Source organism: Bos javanicus, chromosome 23 (genome assembly GCF_032452875.1).
Source record: "Bos javanicus breed banteng chromosome 23, ARS-OSU_banteng_1.0, whole genome shotgun sequence".
Taxonomy (NCBI): Eukaryota; Metazoa; Chordata; class Mammalia; order Artiodactyla; family Bovidae; genus Bos; species Bos javanicus.
In genome coordinates, this window is record NC_083890.1 from 16796391 (window position 1) to 16810606 (window position 14216).

General features: G+C 54.9%; 2 protein-coding genes across 7 annotated transcripts in view; both read left to right on the forward strand.

Annotated features, from left to right (window-relative positions):
- The first annotated feature begins 4346 nt into the window (after positions 1-4346).
- On the forward strand, positions 4347-13124 carry SRF (serum response factor). Its single transcript, XM_061398235.1, has 7 exons — positions 4347-4862; positions 6608-6874; positions 7915-8176; positions 8733-8852; positions 9888-10079; positions 10390-10466; positions 10696-13124. The coding sequence occupies exons 1-7, from the start codon at positions 4347-4349 to the stop codon at positions 10789-10791; spliced, it is 1530 nt and encodes a 509-aa protein (XP_061254219.1). The 3' UTR covers positions 10792-13124.
- A 561-nt stretch (positions 13125-13685) lies between these two features.
- Positions 13686-14216, forward strand: part of CUL9 (cullin 9) — a 37609-nt gene continuing 37078 nt past the window's right edge. For all 6 annotated transcript variants that reach the window (XR_009732821.1, XM_061398201.1, XM_061398203.1 and 3 more), the window contains exon 1: positions 13686-13789. The gene's annotated coding sequence lies outside the window, so the exon portion shown is untranslated. The remainder of the gene's footprint in view (positions 13790-14216) is intronic.

The window sequence follows — 14216 nt, forward strand, 5'->3', positions numbered from 1 at the left end:
TGTTTCTATCTTTGCTTAGTTTTAAGGGAATTTTTTTTTTTTTTTTTTGCATAAAAGTAATACCGGGGACTTCCCTGGTGGTCCGGTAGCTAAGACTCTGTGCTCCCAGTGCAGGGGCCCTGGGTTCCATCTCTGGTCAGGGAACTAGATCCCGCATGCTGCCACTAAAGACACCACATGCTGCAGCTGAAAGATCCCAAGTGCCACAACTAAGACCCGGTATAGCCAAATAAAAAATTTTTAAAGTAGATCATGGAAGAAGTCAAGTGGTACAGATTTGTATAAAGCAAAAAACACATTCCTCTAGTCCCCAAAACCCACTCTCTGGTGGTGAGCACAATGCGTGTTTGCAGCGTGGCTGTCCTGACTTTTCCTGGGGACACTGACTTATGACCTTTTCATTCCCACTAACACTGCCATTGAGACCTCTTTTCTTCTATGTGAAGTTAAGAATCCCTATGTAAAGGTTAATCCCCAATGCAAACAGTTTTGTTTATTGGCTGCGCTGGGTCTTCGTTGCTTTGTGCAGGCTTTCTTTAATTGCCATCAGTGAGGGCTGCTCTTCTTGCAGTGTGCAGTGTTTCTCATTGTGATGGCTTCTCTTGTCGCAGAGCGAAGGCTCTAGAGCGCACTGGCTTCAGTCATTGCGGCTTGCAGGCTTTAGGGCACAGGCTCAGTAGCTGCGGTGCGCAGGCTTATTTGCTCCACTATATATGGAATATTCCCAGACCAGGGATCAAACCTGTGTCCCCTGCATTGGCGGGCAGATTCTTATCTACTGCACTACCCGGGAAGTCTGAAAACAATTTTTTCCCCCAACTTATTTCGCTTCGCTGGGTCTTAGTTGCTCAGTTGTGGCATGTAGAATCTAGTTCCCTGACCAGGGATGGAGCTGGGGTCCCTGTGTTGGGAGCTCGGAGTCTTAGCTACTGGGAGCTTGGAGTCTTAGCTACTCGGAGTCTTAGCTACTGGAACTTACCAGGGAAGTTCCATGAAAATATTTTCAGAGTGTTAGCAATTTTTTTTATGTGTGTGATAGCAATTTTTTAAAAGCAATCTTAAATTTGTTCTGATTTTATTTGGGTGATAAAAATCTGGAGAAAGAAAGGTCAGGTGGGAATGGTATAGAATGAGGAGAGCTGGCTGGAATCTTGATGCCCTTCTGGAGGTCCTTCATGGTCTGGATGGACAGGGGGCTACTGCAGTCGAGGCCTTATCTGAGAGGCACCAAACTCACATTCCAGGGAGGCCAGGAAGGGAACTTATCTGAGTTCAGTGGGCTGTGCGGAGTCTGTGAGGAACCTGAGAGCAAACGCCTCTTCTATGGCCATCGTTCAGCTGCCCTCCAGCCTTTTGTGTCCTTGTGGTCACGTAGGTCCAGGGGTGCCAAAAATTCCAATTTTTTTGAGAAAGGCTGTATATTCAGATTTTTATGTAAAATACCCTGATTTGAAAATATTCTGTGGTTGAAATAAAACACACCTATAAACCATTTTTTTTTGTTGTTTTAATCATTGTGTTTGCCTTTTTTTAATTTGGCTGCACCAGTTCTCAGTTGCAGTAGGCAGGATATTCGATCTTTGCAGCAGGTGGTATCTAGTTCCCTGACCAGGGATCAAACCCAGGCCCCCTGCACAGGGAGCGTGGCATCTTAGCCACTGGACCACCAGGAAGGTCCCTGATCCAGTTTTCACTTTAACTTTATCCAACAATCAGCAGTTTTGTTTCCTGAACCTGCAGTAATGTAGTATGGGTGGAAGTCTACCCTCCTCCTTCCCCTTGCCCCCCGCCCCCCAGCTCTGGTTACAAAGGGTCATGAAGATGAAGCCATGGCAAGCTGGCAAAGGAGCTGTGGCACTAATACTGGTGGTGGCACCGACACAGGGGTTGGGTGAAATGGGAGACCCGTAAACCTCTGGGAAGGGAAGCCGAGTATGCTCACTGTGGACCCCTTTCCCTGTGGACGTGGCAGGCAGCTGTGGTTCTCTGCTGAGTGGGCTGTCCACCCTTTGTGTGTCTAAACTAGGCATCTCAAACAGAGAAGTATTTAGATCCCGACAGCTGTGGTAAGACTGTGAGGCTCAGACAAACCCCAAGCAACCATTTGTGGCCCCTGAAACCCGTCTGGAACCTATTTATCTATTTGACCTGTTCTTCCTCTTGAGCTTACACATTCCATATGTTTAACTACCTGTTGTGTGGAGTAAATTAGGAAAAGAGGAGGGAAAAAACTCCTTGAAAAACTATTAGGAAAGGGGGATGAGGAGGGCTCTTAATTCCTGTATTTAGGGGTTTGATGAAAAAGCCGTGTTTTTAGTTATATTTGTGCATGTATGTATGTATATATACACACGATATCTCACAAATCTTGAACATACTTAATTTCAGTATTTTTCAAAGTCTTGGATTGCAATTCACAGTAAGATATGCAGTTGACATTGTTATCTAGTACACACACATTGAACCGTATGAAATCAGCAGTGTTCTACCCTTGACCTATAAAATGGCAACTTTATATTGTTCAAACTAAAAATAATACAAAGAGAAGTTTTACACCATAATATTTACTCTTGTTTTTTGTGAGACCCATTAAATTAATAATAATTTACATGCTGGCTGCAGTATACTAAATTGCAGTATACTAAATATACCTATCACTACCACTTGATTCACCACCGACTGCTTTATTTAATCTTTAATTTAAAGTGGGAATCATCACTCTCTCCCATCCCCTTAAACATAAGGTGATTACCTCACCATTGGACCACCACTGCACTTTAATCTGTATCTCATCTAATCTTTATTAAGAACTTTGAGGGATGGGTACCAACAGTGAAGTCATGTGGAGTTTGGAGAGGTCAAACACTTGTTTCCAGGCGCAGGGCTAGGAAGAGGCAGCTTTCAGATTTTAATAATTTCTGTAATAGTGAAGTTCAAGCTACTTTCACTGCCTTGTAGCTAAGAACCAGACCCACACTGTAAACCTGGGTTTTGCAGCACTCCAGTCTAACTCCCCCCACCCTGCTTCTATGGGCTTTACTTGGTTTTTAAGAGAAGGGTGTGTGTGTGTGGCGCGCGTGTGTGCACTTGGCTTGCTTAAACTTTATGCTCTGCTACACTTTTTCCCAGGCCTCTGCACTGGCTGGGGGTGGGCTTTATCCCTGGGACCACCCCCTCCCCCAGTCCAGCCCGCAGCTGGAAGTCTTCACAGATCTTCATCTCTCCTCCCTGCCCCCATTGGCGACCGGGAGGCCGACTGTCTCCCCGGGTCTTTTCCAGATGTACGTCTGCCAAAGATCCCCGCCCCCCGCAACCAGTATAGAGAATGATGAATGAGGACAGGGGAGCCGTCCTGGTGGGAAAGTGTCGTCGCCTTGAAAAGAGAGGGAAAGGGAAAGGAAGTGGTTGGGGGGAGGGGAATTGGTGGAGCCGAGAGGCCGCGCGGCGCAACAAGTCTGGACAGCGGGGACCCAAGCCCCCTCTGCTCGGCCAGTAACGTTGACTCCCTCAGGAAGGCTTGGGGAAGTGCTCTAATCCCTGTATTCCCTGGAAATTTGGGCTGCATATAATTTACTGCAATCCGCACAATCCACTCAGGGACTATCCCAGTGTTGGCTTCCAGCCCTTGCAGCGCCGAGTTCCCAGTGCGGCTCCCTCTCCTCCGCAAGACTGCGCCCCAGTGCTCTTCCAGGCTTCCTCTCTGCAGGTTCCTCCCAATTCTCTCTACCATTCTCTGGTCAGGGGGCGGAGTCGTACCTCCTCTCCTGTTCCTTTAAGAGGCGTCGGCTCCTCCCCTTTTGGAGTCGCCGTCTGACGCGGGATGACAGCAGCGAGTTCGGTATGTCTATGCAAATAAGCGCCCCCTGTGGGCCAATGGGGAGCGGAGGTGCCGGAACCGCGGACCAATGGGGCGGGGGTGCAGGGGCTCACCATATAAGGAGCGGCCTCGCCATAAAAGGAAACATTGTATCTCTTTATATGGGGGGAAGGGTCGGGGGATCCCTCGCCGCCAGCGCGTGGTCCCGGCCCCCTCCACCCGCCGTCTCGGCCGCGGCCGGCAGCCCCTGCCCCCCGGGGGACGCTGACGGCCGCCGGGCGCGCCGCCCTAGCGTACGGACAGGGGGCGCTCCGCGCGGCCTGGGGCAACCCGGGCCACAGGGGCAGGAAAGTGAGGGCCCAGGTCGGCCCGGGCGTGCAGGGGCCCCGGGTTCGCAGCGGTAACGGCGGCAGCGATAGCGGCATTAGCAGCAGCGGGAGCACCGGGTTGAACCGGGAAGCCGATGGCGGCGGCGGCGGCGGCTCCGATTCCTCGCTGACTGCCCGTCCGCCCTCCTGCATTGAGCGCCATGTTACCGAGCCAAGCTGGGGCCGCGGCGGCGCTGGGCCGGGGCTCAGCCCTGGGGGGCAGCCTGAACCGGACGCCGACGGGGCGGCCGGGCGGTGGAGGCGGCGGGACTCGAGGGGCTAACGGGGGCCGGGTCCCCGGGAACGGCGCGGGGCTCGGGCCGGGCCGCCTTGAGCGGGAGGCTGCAGCAGCAGCGACAACCACCCCGGCGCCCACCGCAGGGGCCCTCTACAGCGGCAGCGAGGGTGACTCGGAGTCGGGCGAAGAGGAGGAGCTGGGCGCCGAGCGGCGCGGCCTGAAGCGGAGCCTGAGCGAGATGGAGCTCGGTGTGGTGGTCGGTGGGCCCGAGGCGGCGGCGGCGGCCACGGGGGGCTACGGGCCGGTGAGCGGCGCGGTGAGCGGGGCCAAGCCGGGTAAGAAGACTCGGGGCCGCGTGAAGATCAAGATGGAGTTCATCGACAACAAGCTGCGGCGCTACACGACCTTCAGCAAGAGGAAGACGGGCATCATGAAGAAGGTACCGGGCTGGGAGGCTGGCCGGCCAACGGGAGCCCGGGAGGGTGGGGACGCGTAAGGGGAGCCCGGGAGGAAGGCAGAGCCGAGGCGGAGGTGAGAGGCGGCGAGTCCGCAGGAGGTGTGTGGGAGGGGTTGACTGTTGCCCCGGGAGGGTGAAAGGGGAGGGGCCGCCAGGGAAATGTGGGGAGAGGGGAGATGCCGCGAATGTCCGGAAAAGAGAGGAAAGGCGCCGAGGTGGGAGTGACGGGCGCGAGAGAGGAACACGGCCCTTGCAGAGCGGAGGAGTGAAGAGTGGTGATGGGAGGCTGCGGGGCTCCCGGGGAGGTGGTGAATGAGGCCGGGGGGTCAGTAGGTCCAGTGCTCTCTGGTGTTCCGGGGAAGGCGCCGGAAAAGCAGGGAACAGATAAGGTATGGGGGCGAGGAGGCTGGAGCTGTGTAACAACAATGAGCGAACATGTGTGGGAGGAAGGTGGGCATCGCTAGAGTGGTGTTGGATGGAAGGACGGGCAGGGCTGATGACCGAATGGGGCTCAAGAGCCCCAGTTAAGGGAGCAGGGCAGGAAAACGGATGCTACCCTGAGCATCAGAAACCAAGTCCTGCGATGGCCATGAGTCTTCATGCATCTACTGGAAGCCGGCACACTCCCTGCAGGACAGGCCTCAGAACCATTTGCCCTTGGGATAAGTGGGATTTCCAGCCCTAGGGAAAAATCGGTGCACGGAGTTTGGGGAGAAGGTTTGCAGAGGTACCTAGCAATGCCTCCTCTTCTAGCTGATTATCCAGTGAAAAGAATGAGGAAAGGAGTCATTTTGGGGCTATAGAAGATATGGAAAGGAATGGAAGCAGAGAAACCGGGAAACAAGAAGCTCGAACTCTGGAAACATTGGCCGGTGTTTATATCCAATCTCATATAGAAACCAAGGCTGCTTCCAGTGGTTTGTGGAACTTTATTGGGAGTGAGGATGCCACCTATGGGGCCATCCTTGAAGGCCCCTTCCTGGCTTTATGGCAGGGTCAATTCAGTCGCTCAGTTAATGTCCGACTCTTTGTGACCCCATGGACTGCAGCACACCAGGCTTCCCTGTCTATCACCAACTCCCGTAGCTTGCTTAAACTCATGTCCATCAAGTCTGTATTATGGCAGGGAAGTAGTTGCTAATCTAGCTGCCATCTCCCATCACTCCAGACACTGTTGTATCGAGACAAAGAAAGTGAAAAAAGGGAGCAGAGTTCTATAGAGCAGGACAAAATGGCAACAGGTTAGTGCCTGTGCAGTTTCTGGAAAGAAATATGGGACATTTAGAGTTTAGGTGGCTCCTTATCCCTGACATCTATGTGACATTCAGTGTAGTAGCGACTTCATCCTGGTCCCTGTGATGGTGAGGAGGTGTTGGGAGCCATCTCTTCATGAGGCTCTGGCACCAAGCTGTAGTGAGGAGCAGCTCCCTGGGCCACTCTGTGTCTGCTGAGGTTATATGCTCTGTCACCAGAGCTGTGACTATTTGCTTGGGGTATCTGCTGGTCAGTGGGGCTGTTCCTCAAAGGAGGGGCATGGGGTTTTTCTTCTACTCTTCAGCTAACCTTCAGATATCCTTCAGACAGGACCCCCTTAGAGTCACTGGAGAGGAAGGTCATTATTGGAGTGGGAGCTTGAGATCACTGTATACTTCCTCTTTCCTACTAGCCAAGGAAGGTAGCAATTAAACATGTTGCTGTTCTACCCATCTCCTCCCCCCTACCCTCAGGCCTATGAGCTGTCCACGCTGACAGGGACACAGGTGCTGTTGCTGGTGGCCAGTGAGACAGGCCATGTGTATACCTTTGCCACCCGCAAACTGCAGCCCATGATCACCAGTGAGACTGGCAAGGCACTGATTCAGACCTGCCTCAACTCGCCAGACTCTCCACCCCGCTCAGACCCCACCACAGACCAGAGAATGAGTGCCACCGGCTTTGAAGAGACAGACCTCACCTACCAGGTGTCGGAGTCCGACAGCAGTGGGGAGACCAAGGTGTGTTTGGGTCTCCTGTCTGAGGGGAAGGAAGGGGAGGGACCTGACCAGCAGAGAGGGGAAGAAGGGGTCTTTCTCCCTTAGCCTGGACAGGTGGATAGGTGCCTACTGATGTGGAGTGGAGCCGGGTTAGTGCCCCGCATCTTAGGGTACAGGTGTCCATCCTTGCTATCCTGACAGGAGGCCGGCCCCCTAGATAAGCGGGCGGCCTCCGTGCCCATATAAGGCCGGCTCCGGCTCCACGCCGGCCTCCCGCCTGCAGCCCGCCTGCCTGGCAGGGCTCTTGCATTCCTCCCGCCAGCTGTCTCCCTGCTGGGGGCGGGGGCGTCGTTTAGCCCTGCCCTCCTGGCTGACTGGGTCGCCCGGGAATAGGAAGGGAGCACTTATGGGTTCCAGGGTCCTGGGAAGCCAGCACTGTCAGCAGGCCGGCTGATTGGCTACGCTGGAGACTACCTTACTAGCCAGCCGCCTGCCCCTTCAGGATGTCCGGGCCTGCGCACGTTAGGGAGTGTATTCACTCGGCTGTTAGGGATGCCGGCCCTGGTTACGCCTCCCCCTTCCTTTTCCCGGTAAGGAGAGGGGGCGGGGCTTCCTCCTCTTACTGCTCTCGGGAGCCCCACCTTCCGGGTGGCCCTTCACGAACTGGCCAATCGGAGGAAGCGGCACTGTTTGCCTTAGCAACGCCTCCGCCAATCAGGGGCTTCGAGCTCCACTGCTTCGCCAACGTCCGGCGCTGACCCACCTCCAGGATCTGAACCCCCCTCAGTTCTCTGGGCTTGGTTCTCAGCTCGTGGCTTTCTCCTTCTTCTAAGAACAAAGGTTCCCTGAGGGGAGAGTCCGTGTTCTAGACTCTCCAATATTTTAGTGGTAGGGTTAGTTTATTCCCAGGACATTTTGCTGAATGAATAAAGTCTTTGGTGCTTCATTGCCAGACCCCTCAAGATCGCTCTCAAACCCTAAGTTCCCTGAAAAACTGAGAAACCTATCTCAGAAGCAGGATCTGGGAGAGGCTCACCACTCCATCTTTACTCTGGGTGTAGGATACACTGAAGCCGGCGTTTACCGTCACCAACCTGCCGGGTACCACCTCCACCATCCAGACAGCACCCAGCACCTCTACCACCATGCAAGTCAGCAGCGGCCCCTCCTTTCCCATCACCAACTACCTGGCACCAGTGTCTGCTAGCGTCAGCCCCAGCGCTGTCAGCAGTGCCAACGGGACTGTGCTGAAGAGTACGGGCAGTGGCCCCGTTTCCTCCGGAGGCCTCATGCAGCTGCCTACCAGCTTCACCCTCATGCCCGGTGAGTCACAAGGGGCAAACTGAGCATTCTAAGAGTGGGTTTAGGGCTGGTGCAAGGAGAATGTCTTTTCTTACTCAGAAGGAGGATGGACAGGGGCCAGAGCCTGAGAGAAGCCTCTTATGTCCCATTGGTAGATATGCCCCTCCCCACTGGGACTTGAACTGTCCTTGTCAGTAAATTTCCACCATACACTCGGGCCTTGCCTAGCAAGCCCAGCCCTGTGCCCCCACTGCCACAGGGATAGGAGACATTCTACCACTTCCCTACCTTGATTGGAAGGCACATTGTGTCCTTGATGGATGGGTGCCTGCTCCTGTGTCAACCAAAAAGGGTAGAGGCAGGTTCTGGGGCAGGGGAAAGAGGGAAGGGCAAGAACAGAATATGGAACCCCCTGGAGATAAGATTCTGGACCTCAGGGCCCTCTTTGGCTCTCAGGAAGGATAGTGATGGGAGTTGGGGATAGAATGGCAGCCCCTGGGCCTGGGGGTGTTTGAGGGAGCTTGGTGAAAGTGGTGGTGGGTAGGACAGAGCACGAGTAAGTCTCTGTGTCTTCTAGGTGGGGCAGTGGCCCAGCAGGTCCCAGTGCAGGCCATTCAGGTGCACCAGGCCCCACAGCAAGCGTCTCCCTCTCGCGACAGCAGCACAGACCTCACGCAGACCTCCTCCAGCGGGACAGGTATAGCTTGAAACTCTGTCACCTCTCTGCCCTCCCTCATTCATGAGACCTAGCAGCAGGTGCCCAGGATTATCCATCCTGTAACTAAGGTCAGCAAATTTCTTAATGTGGAGACTGAGGCTTTTGGGTTAACCCTTTCCCTAATCCTTATGAGAAAGTCAGGTGAGGATGGCTAGTTTTGAATCCCGCCCTGCAGTGGGGCTGTGGATTTCAGGAAGAAATTGGGGACCATTGAGGCCACTCTCCTTCACACTCAGGTGAAAAGCCTGAGGCCCTGAAGGAAGTTCCTTTCCCACAGACACACATTTGCTCAATTGCCAGGAAGGATTGACAGAGCAGTTGTCTCCTTGTGGGAGGGTATCCTAGCTTTTGAGTAATCATAAGTCCCCTCCATGTCTCTAGTCATTTTAGAAATGATGAGACATTTTCAAAATAAAATTACTTTGAAGTTCTTGTTAATCACAACCCTGTTACACAAAGTGTGGTCTGTGGAAGGAGGACCAGCATCACGTGGGAGCTTGATAGAAATGCAGACTCTCAAGCCTCACCCCAAACCTATTGAATCAGAATCTGCACTTTTAACAAGATCCCCCAGTGACTGTACACACATTAACGTTGGAGAAGTGCTTGTTTAAAAGCTGGTTCTGTTAGCCGCATGTTGAGGAAGAGGGAGGAGAAGAACAAATGAGAAATGGGATGTAGGCTCTCTGTCAGAGAAGAGTATCTGAGTCTCCTTGGCTTGGGTCAGTCATTGTAATCTTTGTTTTTCCCAGGGCCTTGGGGTCTTGGAACAAAGCAGATAGATAATCGAATAGCACGATGTGATAGGATACACTGAAAGTTGGTGCGGTTGTGTTCAAGAAAAAAATAAGGCTTTTCTCAGTCGATGACAGGGAACAGAGGAAGGAGCTTTGTCTAGGTTTCGACCTGGGCAATGGCAGGAGGGCTCTGGAGGCCTGGAGTTCCTGGGGGTGGGATGGGGGCTCTCAGTCAGCACCAGTCCTGACCTCCCTGACGTGTGTCTGTGTTTGCCAGTGACGTTGCCTGCCACCATCATGACGTCATCTGTGCCCACAACTGTGGGCGGCCACATGATGTACCCCAGCCCCCATGCGGTGATGTATGCGCCCACCTCGGGCCTGGCTGATGGCAGCCTCACTGTGCTCAATGCCTTCTCCCAGGCGCCATCCACCATGCAGGTGTCCCACAGCCAGGTCCAGGAGCAAGGTGAGTCAGGGGCAGGGCTGCAGAAAGGAGGACCGTTTCCTCCCTCACACACACGTTCACATGCCTCCCCTCGACTCACATGCACACACTCAAACATACCCAAACCAGATGCTCACACATATACCTATATGTACACACACATAGATGCTGCCACACATACTCACATGCACACTTGACACATTTGGACACTCACCCTTGGGCACTTACATCTGAGATTCACCCAACTTGTGCACTTATCATCACACCTCCAGAATCTGGAAGTTTCTCTTGAGCAAGTGATTTGAGTCTCTCCTGTGGTTATCTCATGCAGGTGGCGTCCCCCAGGTGTTCCTCACAGCACCATCTGGGACAGTGCAGATCCCAGTTTCTGCAGTTCAGCTTCACCAGGTAGGTGGGGGCACCTTCCATTCCAGCCAGCCAGCCAGCCTCTTCTTTATCTTGACTTGGGGGATTTCATTACTGGGTGGTCCAAGCCAAGATCCTTAGCCGGGAGGCCTGTCCATTTTCCTGGTCAGGCCTGGGTGGTGGGCAGGTGGGCAGGCAGGCAGGGGGCAGCCTGAGCTGGCCGGTCAGTTCCAGCCCCCCACCTCCTCCTTACATACCCCCTTCCCTCCAGATGGCTGTGATAGGGCAGCAGGCCGGGAGCAGCAGCAACCTCACCGAATTACAGGTGGTGAACCTGGATGCCGCCCACAGCACCAAGAGTGACTGATCCGCCCTGCCGCCCTGGACAGATGGCCCAAGGGACGGCACCACTTATTTATTGTTGCCTTTTCACGTTTTCTTTACACACATGTTGACGGGCCGCAGGAGGGAGGCGGGGAGGAGCGTGGGCAGCCACAGGACTGAGCCCTCTCACTCCAGCCAAAGAAATGGGCCAGCCTGCCCTCCACCCCGGCCTCCCGCCCCCTTCCCCCCTCTAGCTCCGCCTCCCATTTTGTTGCCGGTGGGGCTGCCCTCCCTCCTCAGGCTCCCCTTGCCAGCTTGGCTCCATGTTTGCCATGAGTATTAGCTTACCCGATGGGACCGTGCCCCCACCACCATCACACACAGGTCTCTGTGGGACTAGGCACTGTGTCCCCCTGAGGAAGCAGTGGGGTGGAGGGCCTCTCCCCAGTCTCCTTGCTGACCCCATGTCAGCACTGTGTCTGCCACAGGCTGGGTCAAAAGAGCCCACCCCCTGACCCTCAGGGAGCCAGCTGGGGAGATGGGGCTTCTTCCCTCAAGCCGTGCCCGTGGCCCCTACAGCTCCTGAGCAGCGGGGCCTGTGCTCCAGCACAGCAGATTCCCAGGGCGTCCTGCCCTGCCCTGCCCTGCCCTGCCGCTCCCTTTGGAACTCCAGGGGCTGCTGGCTTGGAGGGAACCACCCGTGTTCCCCTGTCTTCCCCCCTCTCCTCCCAGCTGCTTTACTTAAAGTTGATTTTGAACTTTTTATTTGAGGAGACGAAGTGAAAACAAATCTATAAATATATATTTTTAAAATATTTAACTTTTTTTTATGGCGTTTTTCTCGTCCCCCTCCCTGCCCAAGCTCCCCTTCCCTGGGGAGCCCTGAGGCTCCCCGGAACTGGCCGGGCCTCTGGGGACAGAGCCACCCCATGAGCTTGGGGCTCGCCAGTGTGGGGGGGGAGATTGCCCGGTCCTGGGTTGTTTCCAGGAGAAAACCGGGGGAGGGGCCCTCAGGCCATGCCCCAACGGGGTGGGGAGGGTGACCCACAGCTCTGGGCCTCTTTTTGCCCTTCAGAGCTGTTGCTAGGGAGAGGGAAGAGGGAGACCAAATGTGGGTGGGGGGTGGGAGGGTGTCAGAGGCAACTGACTTCATTTGTGCCACACGCATGGGCATTGCAGCCTTGCGCGCCCCCAGGCCTGCAGCTGCCTGGGGCCCAAGTTGCAGTGAGCAGGGTGGGGTCTGGGAGGGGGCGAGAGGCAGGATTGGGGGGCAGAAGAAATGGGAGCAGCTCTTGGGCTGAGTGTGGGATTAGGGGAGCCAGAAATGGCAGCTCTCCCAGGGAGTGAGCAGCTACTGTAACTTTTTAAAATTAAGACAAAAAGCCTTGAAGAAAATGACTTTATTTTTCTAAGTGTAACCTCAGTATTTATGTAATTTGTACAGGGGCCGTGCCCCACCCCCTCTGCCCCGTTTGGGGTAGATCTTGAGGGTGGGCCAACATAGGGGGAGGGTCTTTTACCCTGTGTCAGAGCCTACCTTCACCACCTGTATCAGAGAGGGAGCTTTTTCAAAACAGGGCAGTGGGGGGTGGGTGGAGTTTTATTAACCCCTTAGGTCTGCCTTGAGTAGGAACAAGCCTGCTTCTGTGATGAGGTGAAGGGGTGGGGGAAGTTTATACACACAGCCTAATTATCATGGGGATGATTTGCCAACATGTTTGAAAACCTCCGGACCTCTAACCCCCTTTGCTGTCTTGCCCCAGTTTGGGGTGCCAAGATGGAAGCCATCTTTCTGGCTTTCTCCAGAAGATAGCAGGGGACTTATGGGTGGCTTATAGATTGGGGCATGGCAAATCAGGGGTCAGAGAGTGGGGGAGCTTGGGACTCAGGTCTGCAACTGCCCAGCCCCTTTTCTCTACTCTTTGTTTTCACTCCACCATCACTCACTCACTCCCCTCTCCCTCACGCTGGGGAGGAGACCTTGATGAATTCCTCCTCTCCTTCCCACAAAAGACAGACCCAGTGAGTGAATCAGGCAAAGTGCTTATAATGTGTGTTGTGTGAGCGTGGCCTTGGGAGAACATGCGTGCGTCAAGGATGAGGTGGCATTTTTACGTGCAGCGACCCTTGGTGTTTCCCTTCCTTGGTGGCTCTGGGGGGTGTGTGTGTGTGTGTGTGTGTGTGTTTGTGTGCGCGCGCGCGCGTGCCCGAGTGAATGTGTGTGTGCGAATGTGGGGTGTGTATGTTAGTGGTTTCTACTTCCCCTGGGATGCTGACCCAGGAATAGTGGACATGGTCACAGTCCTATGTACAGAGCTTTCTTTTGTATTAAGAAAAAAATACTCTTTCAATAAATGTATCATTTTTGTGCACAGACTGTGGGGTCTTTGCTTTTGTTTTCCCATATTGGAGCGGGGGAGGTATGAACACAGACGTGCTGAGAAACAAGCGTCTTGTTTAATGAAACGCATGGGTGCTTTGGGCTGTTGAACTCTACTGATTTGAGTTAAGGAACACATCGGGGGTGATGGTTAGGGCCTTTATCTTCAGCCCCAGCTGTGCTAGGTGCTTAGGTCAACACAGAGAGAAGCAATTTTAATTAATAGGAAAAAGAACGCAACCAATCCAAAGCCTCGGGTATGGGAAACTCATGGCCACGTGACCTAGAGCAAACTAAGAGGACAGCCCTAGGATGTGAGTGTGCGTTTCGGTGGGAGACGAAGGCAGATCCAGTAAAGGGCAAGGAGGGCTTCAAAGCCGATACTGGAACAGAAAGGGCAGCCTACGGCTGCGGAGAAACGGGCCACGCTACCACGACCCCTAGGCTCCGCGGGCTGCGCGCCCCCAGACGCGAGAACTACGCATGCTCCGCCGGCGCACCGTGCCGCCGCCGCGCTCAGCTATGGGCCGCGGTGGGACCCGTAGCCGCCCGGCCGTGCGCGCACTGGCGGCGTGACCCGGAAGGGAGCCGCGGAGGAGGCGGGGCCAGCACTGCGGGACGGGCGCCGGGCCCCAGCGAGGGCCGAGCCGGGAGGTGGGAGGTGAGAGGAGAGTTCTGCGCCCTCCCCGCCCCTGCCCCGTCCCTTCCCCGGTTCCTTGCCCACTCTCCGTGGCGCTGACGACAGGAGCCAGGTCTTGCCGAGATTCGCTCGGTCCGGTCAGCCTCCTCCGACCGCGCCCCCCCACCTCCTCCGCCCCCCAAGCCCGTTCTCCGGCGGGTGCTGGCCTCCCCCACCGCCCCTGCTGGCTTGCAAGCTCGGGTCTGACCTGCCACCTACGCCTACCTGCTGTCTCATCCCCGCAACCAAGACTTCGCCTCCCCATCTCAGTTTATTTCTCCTGTTCTCCAGCCCTTCCTCTCTCCCCATTTAGGCCTTTCCGATTGTGTTATTCATCCCGCTCATCAGTTGTCCATCGCACATCACTTGGTTACCTCCTGTCTTGCTCGCATCTCCCTCTCCCCCCGCC

Coding starts and splice junctions, on each gene's coding strand:
- SRF (XM_061398235.1), top strand. CDS start 4,347: ATGTTACCGAGCCAAGCTGGGGCCGCGGCGGCGCTGGGCCGGGGCTCA. Junction 8,853..9,887: donor GACCTCCTCCAGCGGGACAG/GTATAGCTTGAA, acceptor TGTGTTTGCCAG/TGACGTTGCCTGCCACCATC. Junction 10,080..10,389: donor CAGCCAGGTCCAGGAGCAAG/GTGAGTCAGGGG, acceptor TATCTCATGCAG/GTGGCGTCCCCCAGGTGTTC.